At 37.1% G+C, this 20,428-nt stretch overlaps 1 protein-coding gene across 1 annotated transcript in view; it reads left to right on the forward strand.

Moving 5' to 3' along the window:
* The window catches only part of man2b1 (mannosidase, alpha, class 2B, member 1), a 53,172-nt gene that overhangs the window by 6,080 nt on the left and 26,664 nt on the right, over positions 1–20,428 (forward strand). The window contains exons 7-22 of the mRNA XM_088074838.1: positions 554–753; positions 873–993; positions 2,861–2,939; positions 3,873–3,982; positions 4,272–4,379; positions 4,989–5,105; positions 6,046–6,228; positions 6,963–7,060; positions 7,147–7,267; positions 8,107–8,225; positions 8,870–8,971; positions 9,186–9,273; positions 9,501–9,581; positions 9,713–9,937; positions 10,902–11,051; positions 11,514–11,616. Of these exons, the coding sequence (XP_087930964.1) occupies positions 554–753; positions 873–993; positions 2,861–2,939; positions 3,873–3,982; positions 4,272–4,379; positions 4,989–5,105; positions 6,046–6,228; positions 6,963–7,060; positions 7,147–7,267; positions 8,107–8,225; positions 8,870–8,971; positions 9,186–9,273; positions 9,501–9,581; positions 9,713–9,937; positions 10,902–11,051; positions 11,514–11,616 (2,005 nt within the window). The remainder of the gene's footprint in view (positions 1–553; positions 754–872; positions 994–2,860; positions 2,940–3,872; positions 3,983–4,271; positions 4,380–4,988; positions 5,106–6,045; positions 6,229–6,962; positions 7,061–7,146; positions 7,268–8,106; positions 8,226–8,869; positions 8,972–9,185; positions 9,274–9,500; positions 9,582–9,712; positions 9,938–10,901; positions 11,052–11,513; positions 11,617–20,428) is intronic.

Below are 20,428 nucleotides of genomic sequence, written 5' to 3' on the forward strand. Positions count from 1 at the left end.
TTCCTACCCTCACCTATGGTCACGAGCTTTGGGTAGTGACAGAACGAACAAGATCGCAGGTACAAGCGGCCGAAATGAGCTTCCTCCGAAGGGTGGCTGGGCTCTCCCTTAGAGATAGGGTGAGAAGCTCGGCCATCCGGGAGGAGCTCGGAGTAGAGCCGCTGCTCCTCCGTGTTGAGAAGAGCCAGATGAGGTGGCTCGGGCATCTAATTAGGATGCCTCCAGCACGCCTCCCTGGTGAGGTGTTCAGGGCAAGTCCCACCGGTAGGAGGCCCGGGGGTAGACCCAGGACACGCTGGAGGGACTATGTCTCTCGACTGGCCTGGGAGCGCCTCGGGATCCCCCAAGAAGAGCTGGACGAAGTGGCCGGGGAGAGGGAGGTCTGGGCTTCCCTGCTTAGGCTGCTTCCTCCACGACCCGACTCCGGATAAGCAGAAGAAAATGGATGGATGGATGGCATTAGCAAAACACATTTTTAAATTCTGATTTGGTGATATGATCATAAAAATGCTGATAAAATTTATATATAAATATTTTCTTTTCTTTTTCTCAGGCTACGGTGTATAAAACCAATCACATTATCATGACTATGGGCTCGGACTTCCAGTATGAGAACGCCAACATGTGGTACAAGAACCTGGACAAGCTGATCCACTATGTCAACGCCCAGCAGGCAAATGGCGTCAAAGTCAACGTGCTCTATTCTACCCCGTCCTGCTACCTCCAGGAGCTGCACAGAGCGAACTTCACCTGGTACTATGAGCTTTGAATTAGCTTTTTGGAGTAACTGTGCCAAAGTTATATCCGTAATTACAGCATGACGAGACGTCTTCTGTATATTTTCCTCCGACTTCATCCTCTTTTCATCCCAGGGCTTTGAAGACGGATGATTTCTTCCCCTATGCAGACGACGCTCATGATTTCTGGACCGGCTACTTTACCAGCCGACCGGCGCTGAAGCGTTACGAGAGGATCAGCAACAGCAACCTGCAGGTAGTTTGAGGTTCACTCTTAGAGTCCAAACTCAGGATCATTTTTATGTAAAGCCAAAATCCAATTACATTCTTCACAAGGGAAGCTGACAGAGCATGAAGAAGCACATATGGGAAGCTGCTTCACTCTGCTCTGGACAGTGAAAATGTCATCAAGAGAGGCCATTTAAAAACATGTGTGACTCCACTTGTCAAGTTCTGCTCTGCTCTGTCAAACTGGACTCATCCCTTCGAAACCTGGATCAGCATCAGTACTTTTTCTGTTGCATTCAGACACCTTGCAGGGTTCCCGCAGATCCTTTCCGCAGCTTTAAATCATCTAAAAAAAAAAAGGCCTTAATTGGAATTTTAAATGTCTTAAATCAATATTTCAAAAGTCTTAAAAATTCTATAACATAGGAACTGGGATATTATTAGTCATTTTCTTCAGTTTTTGCATTAAAAAAATCTAAAAATAAATTATATCTTTTTTAAAAAAATTACAGAATGCCCCTTGCATTAACAAAATGCAGATCAGGATGTAAAGAATTTTTTTTTCTTTATGCTCCCAGAATTTGAAGTAAATAGTCTGACTTTTTAACTTGATCAAAAAGGTCATGCTTTTTGTTAAACATTTGGGTAAAATTGTCCTTACCCTTGAGTCTGTTGATGTGTTTTTTCTCCTTCAATTTTGATTACGGTAAAATTGGCTTAAATTTAATTGCAAGTGGCATTAAAATGTCTTAAAAAGACTTAAATCTGACTTGTATTAAGCTGTCTGAATTCATGCTTAAACGTAAATATGTTCAAATTCTCCTCAGAAACATGGGGAAAAGTCACTGAACAAACTGCAAAACCATGGTAAAATGTGACAAGAAAACAACTTGAAAATTGATCTTAAAACAGGAAAGAGAGAAAGAAATATCTTTTTTTTAATGGGAAAAAGTCCAGAAACTATATTTAGTATTATAATAATTATATATTAAAATATGTTACACAACATATAATGTTTTTTCAATTTTAAGTATTTTTTTCATCAACATAAAAGTACTTACAGTCATTATAATAAATAATTAAACAAGCTTTCCTACAACCAACTATGATGTATATCATTGTGCACAGACAGGAATAATAGCAGCACATTAATAATTTAAGAGTTTAAGTGCTGTTTCAAAACCCGGCCGTCCTCGTCCTGATGCTTATCAGTCTGTGCAGAGAAGGCAGGAAGTTAAAGTTTCCTTTTAGTCATTTGAAACCTGAGCAGACTGGCTTTGTTTCTTTTGAAAACGTTAGAAGAAGGCAATGAGCAACTTTTGAAGAAATTATCCAAAAAATTGCAACAAATTAGTAAAAAGTGCAAGAAAATTACATGGACATTGTCATAAATAGAAAAAAAGAACAGATAAAAGAAAGAACAAGCAAGAGAATGACTTGGGCGGGCGGGGGGGTACTTTATAAAATATCAATTCTGTCTTAACATTTTCATTATAAATATCATTTTCTGGATTTTTTTCTCAAGCCTGTTATTTTTTTTTAATAATTTTCTAAAAATACTAGTTTCTTTCAGTTTGCAAGACATTTTGCCATGTTGCTATTAGCCTTTTTCATGTTTTTTTTAAATAATTTAAACCAATTTAATAAGAGTTCAAAGGTATAAATACTTGTGAAAAGTGTCTAAGTACAGCAGAAGAACAGTGATGTTGATCCAGGTTTCAAAGGGTTAAGACAACTGCATCACACCAAACTTTATTTCTGTTTTTCCCATTTTGACCTGTTGATGGCATTAGTTAGCAGATCACTATACTAATGTTGTCTGCTGAACAGCATCATATTACTCCACCTGTCCTCTGTTGAAGGACTCTCGTAACTGCCGCTTTGTTTTGTTCCAGACGTGTAACCAGCTGGAGATACTCGGGGGTCCGGTCTCCAGGAATGGACCCTTTGGCAAGGGCGACAGTCTGACCATGAGTGAGATTTTGTTTTTATTGCTTCTTACTGTAAAAAGATTTTTTAAAAAATCATTAATGGTATAAGGTTTTTTGGGAAGGAAGCTTTCATCTTGTGCTCACATATACACCATCATCATCAATCATCAATGGCTGATTAATTCACCACATACGTATAATCCCGTCATAGTTCTCTCGGTCACAGTGGTTTAAATATTAAACCTCAGGGAGTATTTGGTGCACTTCATGTGCTTTTGGCATAAATTTTGACAAGATAGTGTATTTTTGTTTAATCTTGGAATTTCCACCTCAGCTCCTACAATAAGTCTTAAATACACTGCGTGGAGAAAATTGTTACATTCATAATGTTAAGTGCAAAAAATGCGCCATTGAAACCCATTCAAACTGCAATTCCCACAGCCATCAAGGCATGAAAACATGCATTGTATTATTTTTGGGTGTCACTTACTTTAGTATTTTCCACCTGATTATGTCTTTTTTTTTTACTATATTTGGCATATGGAGAAAATACATGCAATTTCCACTAGATTCAATGTTGCTGCTGGTCACGGACATATCCCAGGCTTTGATAATAACAAAAAATGTTCTTTGCATTTAGTTTATTGAAAATAATTCATTTTTTGTGGGGTTTTTTTTTTCATTTAAAAACATAGTGACACCATGACAAAAACCTGTCATTTAAAAGGTTAAAATTCTGAAAACTAATCAATATTTGATATTTATGATTAGGAATGATGTTGGTTAAAACATTAAGTCAATGAATGTAAAATTAAAAAAAATATTTTTAATATTTATGTTATGTTATAAATATTTTTGAGAAGCACATTTTGTGTGCAGAGCAATACAATTGTCTGAAATATTAACATGCGCCCCGAAGGGTTAATAAATCTGACTTGAGACCAGAGAGAGGACTGACAGTTTGTGCTCTTTTCAGAGAAAGCCATGGCGGTGGCTCAGCACCATGACGCGGTGTCGGGCACAGAGAAGCAACACGTAGCAAACGACTACGCCAGGCGGCTGGCTGGCGGCTGGCAACACTGTCAGGTATTTTTTTAGCTTCACACGGCATCACGATGCTCAACATAATCCTGTGTGTTCATTTACTCATATTCTGAGATACTGCGGTGCTGTGTGTCCAGTAGAGTCTTTGTATTTTTTATGCAAAAGAACATATTAAAAACTGTTTGTTTGGATCAGCTCCAAATGCAGAGTGTAACTTTTTAGCAAGCCAATTGTTAGCTGGAACCACTTTTTAACATTTTTTTCTTTGATATCGGAGGACATTAATGCACCTGATATTTCTGAGTTTTGACTTCGATTTTTCCTTTTTCAGGTTCTTGTCAGTAACAGTCTGGCTGCCCTGAGTGGCTCATCTGCTGAGCGAATCTTCTGTGACAACCTCAACATCAGTGTGTGTCCTCTCACTGAGTCCAGCAAGAAGGTGACACACACACTTAAAATCGAACTGGACTTTAAATTGTCTTGTTATATCATATTTTACTTATAGCGTATGTTAACATACTTTTAGTCCTACCTTGTGGTAACTTTATTGTGTGTTCTTTTTGTGTTTTATATTGTTATTTAGGTGTTTGTATTTTTGTGATATTTTGTCTGTCTGTAACTTTTATGTCTGTTTTCAACACTATTAAGTACCCATTTATTTGCAATACCACTTCCCGCTGTGCATTCGGTAATTTGGCATTTATCTCCCACCTTGCTGTTCACGGTAAATGAGCACAGAAAAGTATGACAAATCAGTAGTAATAATACATTTAAACCAAGCCTAAGAACCCTAATAAAACAGATTTAAACAAACAAGGAAAACAAAGCAGAAGCAAAAGAAAAAGAAAAAGAAGAGGGATTATTATATTAAGAGGTTAAGAAGAATCATATCTTGTATAAATATTAACGATCTCTATAAATAGATTCTGCATGTCTGTGTTGCTGTATCGTGGTTAGACGATAACTGATGGGTTCAGATATTGTAAACGTATTAACAAAAATCAAGATTGTTATTTAACAATGCTCAACCTCTCTCTCTCTCTCTTAGTTCTCAGTCAATGTGTACAATCCTCTCGCTCGCCCCGTCACTTGGCCGGTCAGGCTGCCGGTGAACGGGACCGCATACGACGTATCAGATGCTGAAGGCAAATCAGTGGACTGTCAGGTAAGTGTGTGTGTGTGTGTGTGTGTGTGTGTGTGTGTGTGTGTGTGTGTGTGTGTGTGTGTGTGTGTGTGTGTGTGTGTGTGTGTGTGTGTGTGTGTGTGTGTGTCTCAGCATTAAGTATGAGGTGATCAACAACAAACTTTGCAGTGACATGACAAAGACAACTTTTTTCGAGGGCTTTAACTAGCGATTATTCACCTTGTCGATTATTTTCTCGATTAATCATTTAGTGTTTTTGTGTATAAAATGTCAGAAAATTGTGAAAAATACCAGTCAGTGTTTCCCCAAGCCCAAATTGTTGTCCTCAAATGCCTTGTTTTGGCCAAAGCCCAAAGATATTCAGTTTACTGTCTTTGACGAGTGAAGAAACCAGAAAAAAAATCAAATTTATTAAGCCGGAATTAGAGAGTTTTGACTTTTTCTTTAAAACAATGGCTTAAACTTATCAATCAATAATCAAATTAGTTTGTGATTAATTCAGTAGTTGACATCTAATTGATAAGTTGTTGCAGCTCTAATACAGTTTAATCCAGTTTGCATGGACTCTTTTGTTTGATAATGAGTCAGAGTGGATTATTAAGTTTTTATAGCAACTTGTTAGAATTGAATAATGTTTTTTAATTTGATGTTAAGGAAATGCACTTTATATGATTTTTTTGAAACATAGCACAATCATTTATTACAGGTGGAATTCTTCTGTGGCAATAGCATAATTTACATTTATTATGAATGCCTATAATCTGTAATAGTCAAACATATTATCTGATTGATTGTCAGGATGTCATAAAATAGCTCAGAACCTGCAGAGTTCAGATTTTCCTGTAAACTATAATCCTGCCACCACTGAGTGTGTTTCTGTTAAGCATTTTTGGCCCCTTTTTGCAGTAAAAATATGAAACAAAAAATTAAAAATGGCAGCTTCTCTGTGTCTCTGTTCCAGGTGGTTCCGGTGTCCGCGGCCACCCGGGACGTGAGGAGAAACCGAGGCTTCGCCGTCAATGAGCTGGTGTTCCAGGTGCAGGCTCCTCCTCTGGGCTTCTCCACCTACTCTGTGTCGCTGCTTCAGGACGGGCCTCCACCTGCCGCCACAGAGCGCCGCGCGCCCACCACCATCGCGAACAAGGTCTCACCACAGCATCATCGCACACTTTTTTTAAAGATTGTGATAGCTCAAAGTCACACGGTGTTATATGGATGCAGTGGTTTCATTATTACTTCCAAAACTACATTCACTGCAAGGCGGCTTTATTTGTAAAGCACATTTCACACAACGAGGCAGTGCAGTGCTAAACACAGCAATAAAATGTTAAAAAAACATAATAAAGGATACAGATTTACAATAAAAGAGTAAAGAGATCAAATATTTAAAAAAAATCATTATAATAATAATAATAGCTAAAAGTAATTACTAAATAATACTAATACTACTAATAATAACAATAAAAGGTCAAATTAATTTCTGAATAATAAAATAATAAGAAGAATTTAAAAAAGAAAAGATAATAGGTAAAATTAATTACCAAATAATAATAATAATAATAATAATTATAATAATAATAAATGATAAAATCATAATTGTACGACATTTTATTACGAAACAAGTTGACCACATGCAGACGAAAAGTGTTGTCAATAATTACAAAATTCATAACAGAGACATGTTTAAAACAAATATGATTTTATTTTTTCACAGCTGTTACATATTAGACATCATTGCATTGATGAATTTTCCTTTAGAGAGTGATTAATCCCATGAACTTAACTCATGTTTATTTTTCCTGTATTTATTTTTTAAGCCTTACTTCATCCATGACAAAGTACATTTGTATCCTCTATTTGTGTTTTCACACGCTCCAGTTCCTAAAAGTGACCTTTGACCCCGACACCGGCCTCCTGAGCAGCCTCAGCAACCTGGAGACTAAACAGACCATCAAACTGACTCAGAATTTCTACTGGTTAGTGTCTCTCCACCTGCAGATAGCGTCCTGTTTTCCACTTTTGCTGCTTGATTTGTTTTTTAATGTGTGTGTTCTATGTCAAGGTACAACGCCAGTGACGGTAACAACCTGCTGAGTATCCAGCCGTCAGGCGCCTACATCTTCAGACCCAACTCCTCCACACCTTTCATCATCAGCAAGACGGCCAAAACGGAGAGCTTTCAGGTCGAGAGCGAGCAGCATCACAGCTACATTCATTATATGACACTGATTTCTTTATTTTACTTTGTTTATTCTAAACGTAAATGTTGGCTTTCATTTAAAAAAAGATATTTAGGGGTGCCTGGTGGTTCAGTGGATAGTGCAAGCACCCCATTTAAAGAGACTGTGTCCTCGCTGTAGTCGCCGGGGGTTCGATTCCAGCCTCGGCCCTTTACTGCATGTTACCCCCCCTCCCCCTTTCACACATGTGCTGTCCTCTCAGTTAAAGGCAAAAACGCCAAAAAATTCAGTTAGTTAAATTCTTTGTGTAGCTTTATTTTGACATCTTTTTACTCAGTTTATTTAAGAATAATAGGCTGTTGTGTTACATCTGTTTATATCAGATAACACTCGAGATGCCAAAATCTAGTTATTGAATAATGATAAAATAATGATAATAGATAGGATTTATATGGCGCGTTTATAGGTACACAAAGATGCTTTACATGAAATGCAAAAAGAAAAACAAATATGAATGCAAAATAGAGAATAAAAATACATGAACAGAGCAGATACAAATACGAAAACACAATACAAAAGCAAAATTCAGAGGATTTGGCAGTTCAGATCTGGGGAGGCAGTGGCAGACAGGTATTTTTTGAAAAGGTGGGTTTTGAGTTTATTTTATTAAACCCAGAATCTCAGAAAGAGAATACTTCAGATGGACTTCAGTCCTAAAAACATAGACTTCTAAAAATATGCAAAATATTTCTTTTCACACACTATATGGCAATCTTTAGATGTATATGTTTGTTGAATATTAAACGTGTTATTTATTTATAATTTATCCATCTTCCCCGTAGACTTCTGTGGTGCAGGAAGTGAGGCAGTGGTTTGCTCCCTGGGTGTCTCAGGTGGTTCGTCTGTACAGTGACAGCAGAGCTCTGGAGCTGGAGTGGACCGTCGGACCGCTGCCCATCGAGTGAGTGTGTTTGACATGTAGAGCTTTACTGTATACGTGATAGTTTGCAGGAATATGCATGAAAATTGCAATTTATTAGTATCTTCATATTAGGGGTGGAGATCTCTAGGCTTTCGATGCATCAAAATGTTCTCATTCTATATTTTGTTCAGTTTTGTTTCACACTTTGTGACAACTTACTACTTTTAAAACAGCATAATCGTAATGTATCATAATAAAAAAAAAAAACACTTTAATTTAGCTGCATATGGTATGGCTCTTGTCCACATCTTTTTTCCGTTCAATATCATAGAAGCCAAAATGCTTTCTTAACCCAGTTTTTCCACCAGGGGGTGACGGTTGGATATCATCCTGTGTTTGCTCAAGCTCAACCATCCTCACCAAAAGTTAAGATGTAGTCTAGTTTAAAACATATGCAAGATGCTCGTGTTACGCCTCTTACATTTCAGTGAACGTACAGCCCGGTTTCACAGAATTGTTACATATGATCCTGTGTTGCAAATTTAGTTTTACCTTTCCAGCAAGACAGAAATGTTTCAAAAGAGAATCACACTGCATATTTCCAGACCCCTACTTTATGGGCTGCATTTTTAGGGAGTTTGAATATTATTTTACGCTGCTGAAATTCTCTGTGTTTTCATTAGTGATGACCTTGGGAAGGAGGTGATCACTCGTCTGGACACGAGCATCAAAACAGCTGAATATTTCTACACTGATTCCAACGGCAGAGAGGTGCTGCAGAGGAAGTAAGCTCAAGAGATTAAAAAAAAAAAAGTTAAACATAAACTGGATGTAACTTTACATTTGGCTAGAGGAAACTGTTAGTAAACACTTTCTAGACTAAAAAGCATACCAAGATTGACAAATTTGAATTTGATTTAAGAAAAACAATAATGTAGTGTGGAGTGACTGTGTGAAGAGCTCTAAACGCTGTGTGTGTATTGTTGTTTTGTCCTAAAGGAAAGATTTCCGACCCACTTGGAAACTCAGGCAGTCAGAGCCCATCGCTGGAAACTACTATCCTATCAACTCCCGCGCTTTCATCAAGGTGTGTGTGTGTGTGTGTGTGTGTGTGTGTGTGTGTGTGTGTGTCTGAAATAATCCACCTTTTACCAAAGACCCTGGTGAAAACTTATTACAGTGCTCTTCTCTCTAAATATTTGGGATTTTCTCATGAAAGATAGTTTTATGTTCCTCTCTTTCTGTGTGGTATTTTCATCCCTTTGCTTCACTTTGCTCCTCATCATACTCATGTGTAACTCTGAATGTTTTTAGGATGATGAGGACCAACTCACTGTGGTGACGGATCGCTCTCAAGGAGGAGGCAGCATCCACAACGGCTCTCTGGAGATCATGGTGAGACACACACACGCACACACATGCACACAAACAGACACCTGTCAGTCCTGCTTCACACTGCAGCCTGATCCTTTCAGGTGTTTTACCTGACACACACTCTCCCTCCTGACCCCCCACCTCCCCTTCAGCTCCACCGCCGGCTGCTGTACGATGATGTTCGCGGCGTTGCCGAACCTCTCAACGAGACCTCTGACATCTTCCCAGAGGGGCTGGTGGTCCGAGGCCGCCTCCTGCTCTCCCTCGAGCGCCCGCCCAGCGCTGCTGACGCACACCGCCCTCTGGCCCAGGAGGTGGTACTGCAGCCGCTGCTGACGTTCACTGATGGAGATCTGCAGCCAAACACTCGTCTAGAGGTGAGTGAGCATGTTGATGCTATATTGGAGGTCATGTCAAGAATTGGCCACATACATGACGACGGTCAAGGAAACAAAACAAAACCAAAAAAAAAGTGACACACCAGCCGGCCACCCCTTCCTCTGATAAATAAAGTACAGTCTGTAACACTAATCTTTTGGCAAAGTAGAGTTATTTCTCCTCTAGGTCAGTCTATTATCTATTTGGGTCATGTGTATGCGTGTGTGTATGCACTCATTCTGTCCTATTTTTTACATGTTTGCATGTAATGCAAAAAGATGTTTCACAAAATCTCAGGAGAGCAGGCTGAGCTGCTGTTGTTTTAAGCTCTCATTTAACTGACATGTTTTCAGAGCTGGTAATAATCAGAGACACATATTTCATTATTTATTTATTTTATTGTACTTGACTTTATTTGACTTTGCTTTTATTTGCACATACACAAAAAAAAATTAAATTAAAAAGTTTAAACATTGTGCGGGAAAGGTTAAATGCTAAAAATGGATTATGGAGATACCTCCTGTTTTAAGTAACTATAATCATTCATAAAAAAAAGAAAAATGATGAAAATAAAGATTGTATAAGTGATTACAATTTGAAGACTAAGCAGTAATGCCAAATTGACACAAATAACCAAATTTGTATTTACAGAGTGAAATGCATCACAAATAAATAAATAAATGATGCTATTATGCAAATTAGAGTCCCTTTCAGGTGTTTTTTTGTTTTTTTTGAATAGCGTTGTTATTGATCGTAGTGATGGAAGTGGGTTGTTATTTGTGATAAAGGAGAAACTATGCCACGTAATTATTACATAACATTTCTCACACAGATCAAACACAAAACAGGCAACCTCAGTGCAGCTTTGAAATGTTTTAATCAGCTGAAAGGTGTCAGTGGCCAGTTTGGCTGCAGTAACGGCGTCCTCGGTCTTCCTCTGTCTGTCTGTGTGTCTGTCTGTAGTTCTCTGGGCTGCAGGCTGCGCTGCCCCCTGCTGTCCACCTGCTCACACTGACACAATGGGACAAAGACTCTGTGCTGCTCAGACTGGAGCATCAGTTCCAGAGCTGGGAGAGCAAAGTGAACTCTCAGCCCGTCACTGTCAACCTGCAGGTGAGTCATTCAAAAACCTAAATACAGTCATGATGAAGACTAATGCTGAAATGATTACTAGAACTATGACTGCAAAGTTTTTCTTAGATTAATGTGTATTTTAGGAATACTCAGTTTGCTTTGCTTTGGGGCCACATTCAATATGACAAGAGACTTAAGGACTTTTCTTGGATTTTAGGACATTTATAGGATTTCAGGACATTTTTAGGACTTAAGGATGGTTATAGGATTTTAGGACATTCCAAGGATTTTAGAACATTTTATGGACTTCAGGATGTTTGTAGGATTTAAGGATGGTACAAGGATTTAAGAAAATTTCTAGGATATTGAGACATGTAGAATAACATAACGGGGGCCAAATTTTGGCCTGCAGGTCATAAGTTGAGTATCACTGATGTATATCATTACTACTTTACTATTTTGGCTAATACTATCACCCTGTTTTCTTTTTTGTCCATGTAGAAGCTGTTCTCCACTCTGGAGGTGCTGGGCGTGTCTGAACTGAACCTGTCAGCCAATCAGTGGAAAGATGAGATGACACGTTTTCACTGGACACCACAAACAGGTAGAGTCACCTGTCGTTAACTTTACGACAGTATCTCTGAACATGCTGAAAGTAAATTTTGACTGGTGGAATAATGATTGAGCACAAATGATTCCAGATTCAAAGCTTCTTGCTGGAGCAGTGCTGGGTATCAGTTCTTTACGCTTTTTTAACCAACCGTAAATTACCGAAAATAACTTCATTTATGAAACACCAATATAAAAAAGGTTTGAGCTGTTTTTAGCTGTTTTTTGGACATGTCATTTTTTTTATATTTTTGCCATACTATAGCCTTGCTTTTTAGGTCATTTTTTCGACATGCCATTTTATGATATTTTTGTCCGTTTTTGTAACTGTCTTTGCTATGGTGTGTCTCGGCACGCTATTTAAAGCCATTTTCAACCATTTTCAGCTGTTTTTTGGAAATGACATTTTTTGACATTTTTGCCATACTATAGCCTTGCTTTTTGGGTCATTTTTTCGACATGCTATTTTATGTTGTTTTTGTCCGTTTTTGCAATTGTCTTTGCTATGGCGTGTCTCGGCACGCTATTTAATGTAGTTTTAAGCTGTTTTCAGCTTTTTTTTGGACATGTCATTTTTTCACATTTTTGCCATACTATAGCCTTGCTTTTCGGGTCACTTTTTCGACATGCCATATTATGATGTTTTTGTCCGTTTTTAGCAAATGTCTTTGCTATGGCGTGTCTCGGCACGCTATTTAATGTCATTTTTAACTATTTTCAGCTGTTTTTGGGACATGTCATTTTTTGACATTTTTGCCATACTATAGCCTTGCTTTTCGGGTCACTTTTTAGACATGACCTTTTATGATGTTTTTGGCCGTTTTTAGCAAATGTCTTTGCTATAGCGTGTCTCGGCATGCTATTTAATGCTGTTTTCAACTACTTTCAGCTGTTTTTTGGACATGACATTTTTTCACATTTTTGCCATACTATAGCCTTGCTTTTCGGGTCACTTTTTAGACATGACCTTTTATGATGTTTTTGGCCGTTTTTAGCAAATGTCTTTGCTATGGTATGTCTCGGCACACTTTTTAAATCCAGTTTTAAGCTGTTTTCAGCTGTTTTTGGGACATGACATTTTTTGACATTTTTGCCATACTATAGCCTTGCTTTTTGGGTAATTTTTCGACATGCCATATGATGTTTTTGTCCATTTTTGCAACTGTCGTTGCTATAGCGAGTCTCGGCACGCTATTTAATGCCATTTTAAGCTGTTTTCAGCTTTTTTTTTTGGACATGTCATTTTTTGACATTTTTGCCATACTATAGCCTTGCTTTTCGGGTCACTTTTTCGACATGCCATTTTATGTTGTTTTTTTCCGCTTGTGCAACTTTGTATGCTATGGCGTGTCTCGGCATGCTATTTAATGCTATTTTCAATTACTTTCAGCTGTTTTTTGGACATGTCATTTTTTGACATTTTTGCCATACTATAGCCTTGCTTTTTTGGTCATTTTTTCGGCATGCCAAATTATGATGTTTTTGTCCGTTTTTAGCAAATGTCTTTGCTATGGCGTGTCTCGGCACACTTTTTAATGCAGTTTTAAGCTGTTTTCAGCTGTTTTTTGGACATGTCATTTTTTCACATTTTTGCCATACTATAGCCTTACTTTTCGGGTCATTTTTTTCGACATGCCATATTATGGTGTTTTTGTCCGTTTTTAGCAAATGTCTTTGCTATAGCGTGTCTCGGCATGCTATTTAATGCTATTTTCAACTACTTTCAGCTGTTTTTTGGACATGTCATTTTTTGATATTTTTGCCATACTATAGCCTTGCTTTTTGGGTCATTTTTTCGACATGTCATATTATGATTTTTTTGTCCATTTTTGCAAATTTCTTTGCTATGGTGTGTCTTCACGCTATTTAAAGCCATTTTCAACCATTTTCTGCTGTTTTTTGGAAATGACATTTTGACATTTTGCCATACTATAGCCTTGCTTTTTGGGTCATTTTTTCGACATGCCATTTTATGGTGTTTTTGGCCGTTTTTAGCAAATGTCTTTGCTATAGCGTGTCTCGGCATGCTATTTAATGCTATTTTCAACTACTTTCAGCTGTTTTTTGGACATGTCATTTTGACATTTTGCCATACTATAGCCTTGCTTTTCGGGTCACTTTTTCGACATGCCATATTATGATGTTTTTGTCCGTTTTTAGCAAATGTCTTTGCTATGGCGTGTCTCGGCACGCTATTTAATGCCATTTTAACTATTTTCAGCTGTTTTTGGGACATGTCATTTTTTCACATTTTTGCCATACTATAGCCTTGCTTTTCGGGTCATTTTTTTGACATGCCATTTTTTTGACACGCCATTTTATGACGTTTTTGTCTGTTTTTGCAACTGTCTTTGCTATGGCGTGTCTTGGCACGTTTTTTTAATGCAATTTTAAGCTGTTTTCAGCTTTTTTTTTGGACATGTCATTTTTTGACATTTTTGCCATACTATAGCCTTGCTTTTTGGGTCATTGTTTCGGCATGCCATATTATGATGTTTTTGTCTGTTTTAGCAAATGTCTTTGCTATGGCATGTCTTAGGCACGCTATTTAATGCAGTTTTAAGCTGTTTTCAGCTGTTTTTGGGACATGTCATTTTTTGACATTTTTGCCATACTATAGCCTTGCTTTTTGGGTCATTTTTTTGACATGACTTTTTATGGTGTTTTTGTCTGTTTTTGCAACTGTCTTTGCTATGCCGTGTCTCGGCATGCTATTTAATGCTATTTTCAACTACTTTCAGCTGCTTTTTGGACATGTCATTTTTTGACATTTTTGCCATACAATAGCCTTGCTTTTCGGGTCACTTTTTCGACATGCCATATTATGATGTTTTTGTCCATTTTTAGCAAATGTCTTTGCTATGGCGTGTCTCGGCATGCTATTTAATGCTATTTTCAACTACTTTCAGCTGCTTTTTGGACATGTCATTTTTTGACATTTTTGCCATACTATAGCCTTGCTTTTCGGGTCACTTTTTCGACATGCCATATTATGATGTTTTTGTCCGTTTTTAGCAAATGTCTTTGCTATGGCGTGTCTTGGCATGCTATTTAATGCAGTTTTCAGCTGTTTACAGCTGTTTTTGAACATGACATTTTTGACATTTTGCCATAATATAGCCTTGCTTTTTGGGTCATTTTTTCGACATGCCATTTTATGTTGTTTTTGTCCGTTTGTGCAACTTTGAATGCTATTGCGTGTTCAGGCACGCTATTTAATACCATTTTCATTTATTTTCAGCTGTTTTTGGGACATGTCATTTTTTGACATTTTTGCCATACTATAGCCTTGATTTTTGGGTCATTGTTTCGGCATGCCATATTATGATGTTTTTGTCCGTTTTTAGCAAATGTCTTTTCTATGGCGTGTCTTGGCACGCTATTTAATGCCATTTTTAACTATTTTCAGCTGTTTTTGGGACATGACATTTTTTGACATTTTTGCCATACTATAGCCTTGCTTTTCGGGTCACTTTTTTGACATGACCTTTTATGGTGTTTTTGGCCGTTTTTAGCAAATGTCTTTGCTATAGCGTGTCTCGGCATGCTATTTAATGCTGTTTTCAACTACTTTCAGCTGTTTTTTGGACATGACATTTTTTCACATTTTTGCCATACTATAGCCTTGCTTTTCGGGTCACTTTTTAGACATGACCTTTTATGATGTTTTTTGTCCGTTTTTAGCAAATGTCTTTGCTATGGTATGTCTCGGCACACTTTTAATCCAGTTTTAAGCTGTTTTCAGCTGTTTTTGGGACATGACATTTTTGACATTTTGCCATACTATAGCCTTGCTTTTGGGTAATTTTTTCGACATGCCATATGATGTTGTTTTGTCCATTTTGCAACTGTCGTTGCTATAGCGAGTCTCAGGCACGCTATTTAATGCCATTTTCATTCATTTTCAGCTTTTTTTTTTGGACATGTCATTTTTTGACATTTTTGCCATACTATTGCCTTGCTTTTCGGGTCATTTTTTTCGACATGCCATTTTATGTTGTTTTTGTCCGTTTGTGCAACTTTGTATGCTATAGCGTGTCTCGGCATGCTTTTTAATGCCATTTTCATTCATTTTCAGCTGTTTTTGGGACATGTCATTTTTTGACATTTTTGCCATACTATAGCCTTGCTTTTTTGGTCATTTTTTCGGCATGCCAAATTATGATGTTTTTGTCCGTTTTTAGCAAATGTCTTTGCTATGGCGTGTCTTGGCACGCTATTTAATGCAGTTTTAAGCTGTTTTCAGCTGTTTTTGGACATGTCATTTTTCACATTTTGCCATACTATAGCCTTACTTTTCGGGTCATTTTTTTCGACATGCCATTTTATGGTGTTTTTGGCCGTTTTTAGCAAATGTCTTTGCTATAGCGTGTCTCGGCATGCTATTTAATGCTATTTTCAACTACTTTCAGCTGTTTTTTGGACATGTCATTTTTTGACATTTTTGCCATACTATAGCCTTGCTTTTTGGGTCATTTTTTCGACATGTCATATTATGGTGTTTTGTCCGTTTTGCAATTGTCTTTGCTATAGCGTGTCTCGGCATGCTATTTAATGCTATTTTCAACTACTTTCAGCTGTTTTTTGGACATGTCATTTTTTGATATTTTTGCCATACTATAGCCTTGCTTTTTGGGTCATTTTTTCGACATGTCATATTATGATTTTTTTGTCCATTTTTGCAACGGTCTTTGCTATGGCGTGTCTCGGCACGCTATTTAAAGCCATTTTTGACCATTTTCAGCTGTTTTTTGGAAATGACATTTTTTGACATTTTTGCCATACTATAGCCTTGCTTTTTGGGTCATTTTTTTCGACATGCCATTTTATGATGTTTTTGTCCGTTTTTGCAACTGTCTTTGCTATGGCGTGTCTTGGCGTGATATTCAATGCAGTTTTAAGCTGTTTTCAGCTGTTTTTTGGACATGTCATTTTTTGACATTTTTGCCATACTATAGCCTTGCTTTTCGGGTCATTTTTTCGACATGCCATTTTATGTTGTTTTTGTCCGTTTGTGCAACTTTGTATGCTATAGCGTGTTCAGGCATGCTTTTTAATGCCATTTTCATTCATTTTCAGCTGTTTTTGGGACATGTCATTTTTTGATATTTTTGCCATACTATAGCCTTGCTTTTTGGGTCATTTTTTTCGACATGCCATTTTATGATGTTTTTGTCTGTTTTTGCAACTGTCTTTGCTATGGCGTGTCTCTCGCACGCTTATTTAAAGCCATTTTCAACCATTTTCAGCTGTTTTTTGGAAATGACATTTTTTGACATTTTTGCCATACTATAGCCTTGCTTTTTGGGTCATTTTTTTCGACATGCCATTTTATGGTGTTTTTGGCCGTTTTTAGCAAATGTCTTTGCTATAGCGTGTCTCGGCATGCTATTTAATGCTATTTTCAACTACTTTCAGCTGTTTTTTGGACATGTCATTTTTTGACATTTTTGCCATACTATAGCCTTGCTTTTTGGGTCATTTTTTCGACATGTCATATTATGATTTTTTTGTCCATTTTTGCAACGGTCTTTGCTATGGTGTGTCTCGGCACGCTATTTAAAGCCATTTTCAATCATTTTCAGCTGTTTTTTGGAAATGACATTTTTGCCATACTATAGCCTTGCTTTTTGGGTCATTTTTTTCGACATGCCATTTTATGATGTTTTTGTCTGTTTTTGCAACTGTCTTTGCTATGGCGTGTCTCGGCACGCTATTTAAAGCCATTTTCAACCATTTTCAGCTGTTTTTTGGAAATGACATTTTTTCACATTTTTGCCATACTATAGCCTTGCTTTTTGGGTCATTTTTTTCGACATGCCATTTTATGATGTTTTTGTCCGTTTTTGCAACTGTCTTTGCTATGGCGTGTCTTGGCGTGATATTCAATGCAGTTTTAAGCTGTTTTCAGCTTTTTTTTGGACATGTCATTTTTTGTCATTTTTGCCATACTATAGCCTTGCTTTTTGGGTCATTTTTTCGACATGACCGTATTATGGTGTTTTTGTCCGTTTTTAGCAAATGTCTTTGCTATAGCGTGTCTCGGCATGCTATTTAATGCTATTTTCAACTACTTTCAGCTGTTTTTTGGACATGTCATTTTTTGACATTTTTGCCATACTATAGCCTTGCTTTTCGGGTCATTTTTTCGACATGCCATTTGATGTTGTTTTTGTCCGTTTGTGCAACTTTGTATGCTATAGCGTGTTCAGGCATGCTTTTTAATGTCATTTTCATTCATTTTCAGCTGTTTTTGGGACATGTCATTTTTTGATATTTTTGCCATACTATAGCCTTGCTTTTTGGGTCATTTTTTCGACATGTCATATTATGATTTTTTTGTCCATTTTTGCAACGGTCTTTGCTATGGTGTGTCTCGGCACGCTATTTAAAGCCATTTTCAATCATTTTCAGCTGTTTTTTGGAAATGACATTTTTGACATTTTTGCCATACTATAGCCTTGCTTTTTGGGTCATTTTTTTCGACATGCCATTTTATGATGTTTTTGTCCGTTTTTGCAACTGTCTTTGCTATGGCGTGTCTCGGCACGCTATTTAAAGCCATTTTCAACCATTTTCAGCTGTTTTTTGGAAATGACATTTTTTGACATTTTTGCCATACTATAGCCTTGCTTTTTGGGTCATTTTTTTCGACATGCCATTTTATGGTGTTTTTGGCCGTTTTTAGCAAATGTCTTTGCTATAGCGTGTCTCGGCATGCTATTTAATGCTATTTTCAACTACTTTCAGCTGTTTTTTGGACATGTCATTTTTGACATTTTGCCATACTATAGCCTTGCTTTTGGTCATTTTTTCGACATGCCATATTATGGTGTTTTTGTCCGTTTTTAGCAAATGTCTTTGCTATAGCGTGTCTCGGCATGCTATTTAATGCTATTTTCAACTACTTTCAGCTGTTTTTTGGACATGTCATTTTTTGACATTTTTGCCATACTATAGCCTTGCTTTTCGGGTCATTTTTTCGACATGCCATTTGATGTTGTTTTTGTCCGTTTGTGCAACTTTGTATGCTATAGCGTGTTCAGGCATGCTTTTTAATGTCCTTTTCATTCATTTTCAGCTGTTTTGGGACATGTCATTTTTGATATTTTGCCATACTATAGCCTTGCTTTTTGGGTCATTTTTTTCGACATGTCATATTATGATTTTTGTCCATTTTGCAACGGTCTTTGCTATGGTGTGTCTCGGCACGCTATTTAAAGCCATTTTCAACCATTTTCAGCTGTTTTTTGGAAATGACATTTTTGACATTTTTGCCATACTATAGCCTTGCTTTTTGGGTCATTTTTTTCGACATGCCATTTTATGATGTTTTTGTCCGTTTTTGCAACTGTCTTTGCTATGGTGTGTCTCGGCACGCTATTTAAAGCCATTTTCAACCATTTTCAGCTGTTTTTTGGAAATGACATTTTTGACATTTTTGCCATACTATAGCCTTGCTTTTTGGGTCATTTTTCGACATGCCATATTATGGTGTTTTGTCCGTTTTAGCAAATGTCTTTGCTATAGCGTGTCTCGGCATGCTATTTAATGCTATTTTCAACTACTTTCAGCTGTTTTTTGGACATGTCATTTTTTGACATTTTTGCCATACTATAGCCTTGCTTTTTGGGTCATTTTTTTCGACATGCCATTTTATGGTGTTTTTGGCCGTTTTTAGCAAATGTCTTTGCTATAGCGTGTCTCGGCATGCTATTTAATGCTATTTTCAACTACTTTCAGCTGTTTTTTGGACATGTCATTTTTTGACATTTTTGCCATACTATAGCCTTGCTTTTCGGGTCATTTTTTCGACATGCCATATTATGGTGTTTTTGTCCGTTTTTAGCAAATGTCTTTGCTATAGCGTGTCTCGGCATGCTATTTAATGCTATTTTCAACTACTTTCAGCTGTTTTTTGGACATGTCATTTTTTGTCATTTTGCCATACTATAGCCTTGCTTTTCAGGTCATTTTTTCGACATGCCATTTTATGTTGTTTTGTCCGTTTGTGCAACTTTGTATGCTATAGCATGTTCAGGCATGCTTTTTAATGTCATTTTCATTCATTTTCAGCTGTTTTTGGGACATGTCATTTTTTGATATTTTTGCCATACTATAGCCTTGCTTTTTGGGTCATTTTTTTCGACATGTCATATTATGATTTTTTTGTCCATTTTTGCAACGGTCTTTGCTATGGTGTGTCTCGGCACGCTATTTAAAGCCATTTTCAACCATTTTCAGCTGTTTTTTGGAAATGACATTTTTGACATTTTTGCCATACTATAGCCTTGCTTTTTGGGTCATTTTTTTCGACATGCCATATTATGATGTTTTTGTCCGTTTTTGCAACTGTCTTTGCTATGGCGTGTCTCGGCACGCTATTTAAAGCCATTTTCAACCATTTTCAGCTGTTTTTTGGAAATGACATTTTTGACATTTTTGCCATACTATAGCCTTGCTTTTCGGGTCATTTTTTCGACATGCCATATTATGGTGTTTTTGTCCGTTTTTAGCAAATGTCTTTGCTATAGCGTGTCTCGGCATGCTATTTAATGCTATTTTCAACTATTTTCAGCTGTTTTTGGACATGTCATTTTTGACATTTTGCCATACTATAGCCTTGCTTTTCGGGTCATTTTTTTCGACATGCCATATTATGGTGTTTTTGTCCGTTTTTAGCAAATGTCTTTGCTATGGCGTGTCTCGGCACGCTATTTAAAGCCATTTTCAACCATTTTCAGCTGTTTTTTGGAAATGACATTTTTTGACATTTTTGCCATACTATAGCCTTGCTTTTTGGGTCA

Source organism: Plectropomus leopardus, chromosome 3 (assembly GCF_026936395.1).
Source record: "Plectropomus leopardus strain MGB_pleo_1.0 chromosome 3, ASM2693639v1, whole genome shotgun sequence".
NCBI classification, from domain to species: Eukaryota; Metazoa; Chordata; class Actinopteri; order Perciformes; family Serranidae; genus Plectropomus; species Plectropomus leopardus.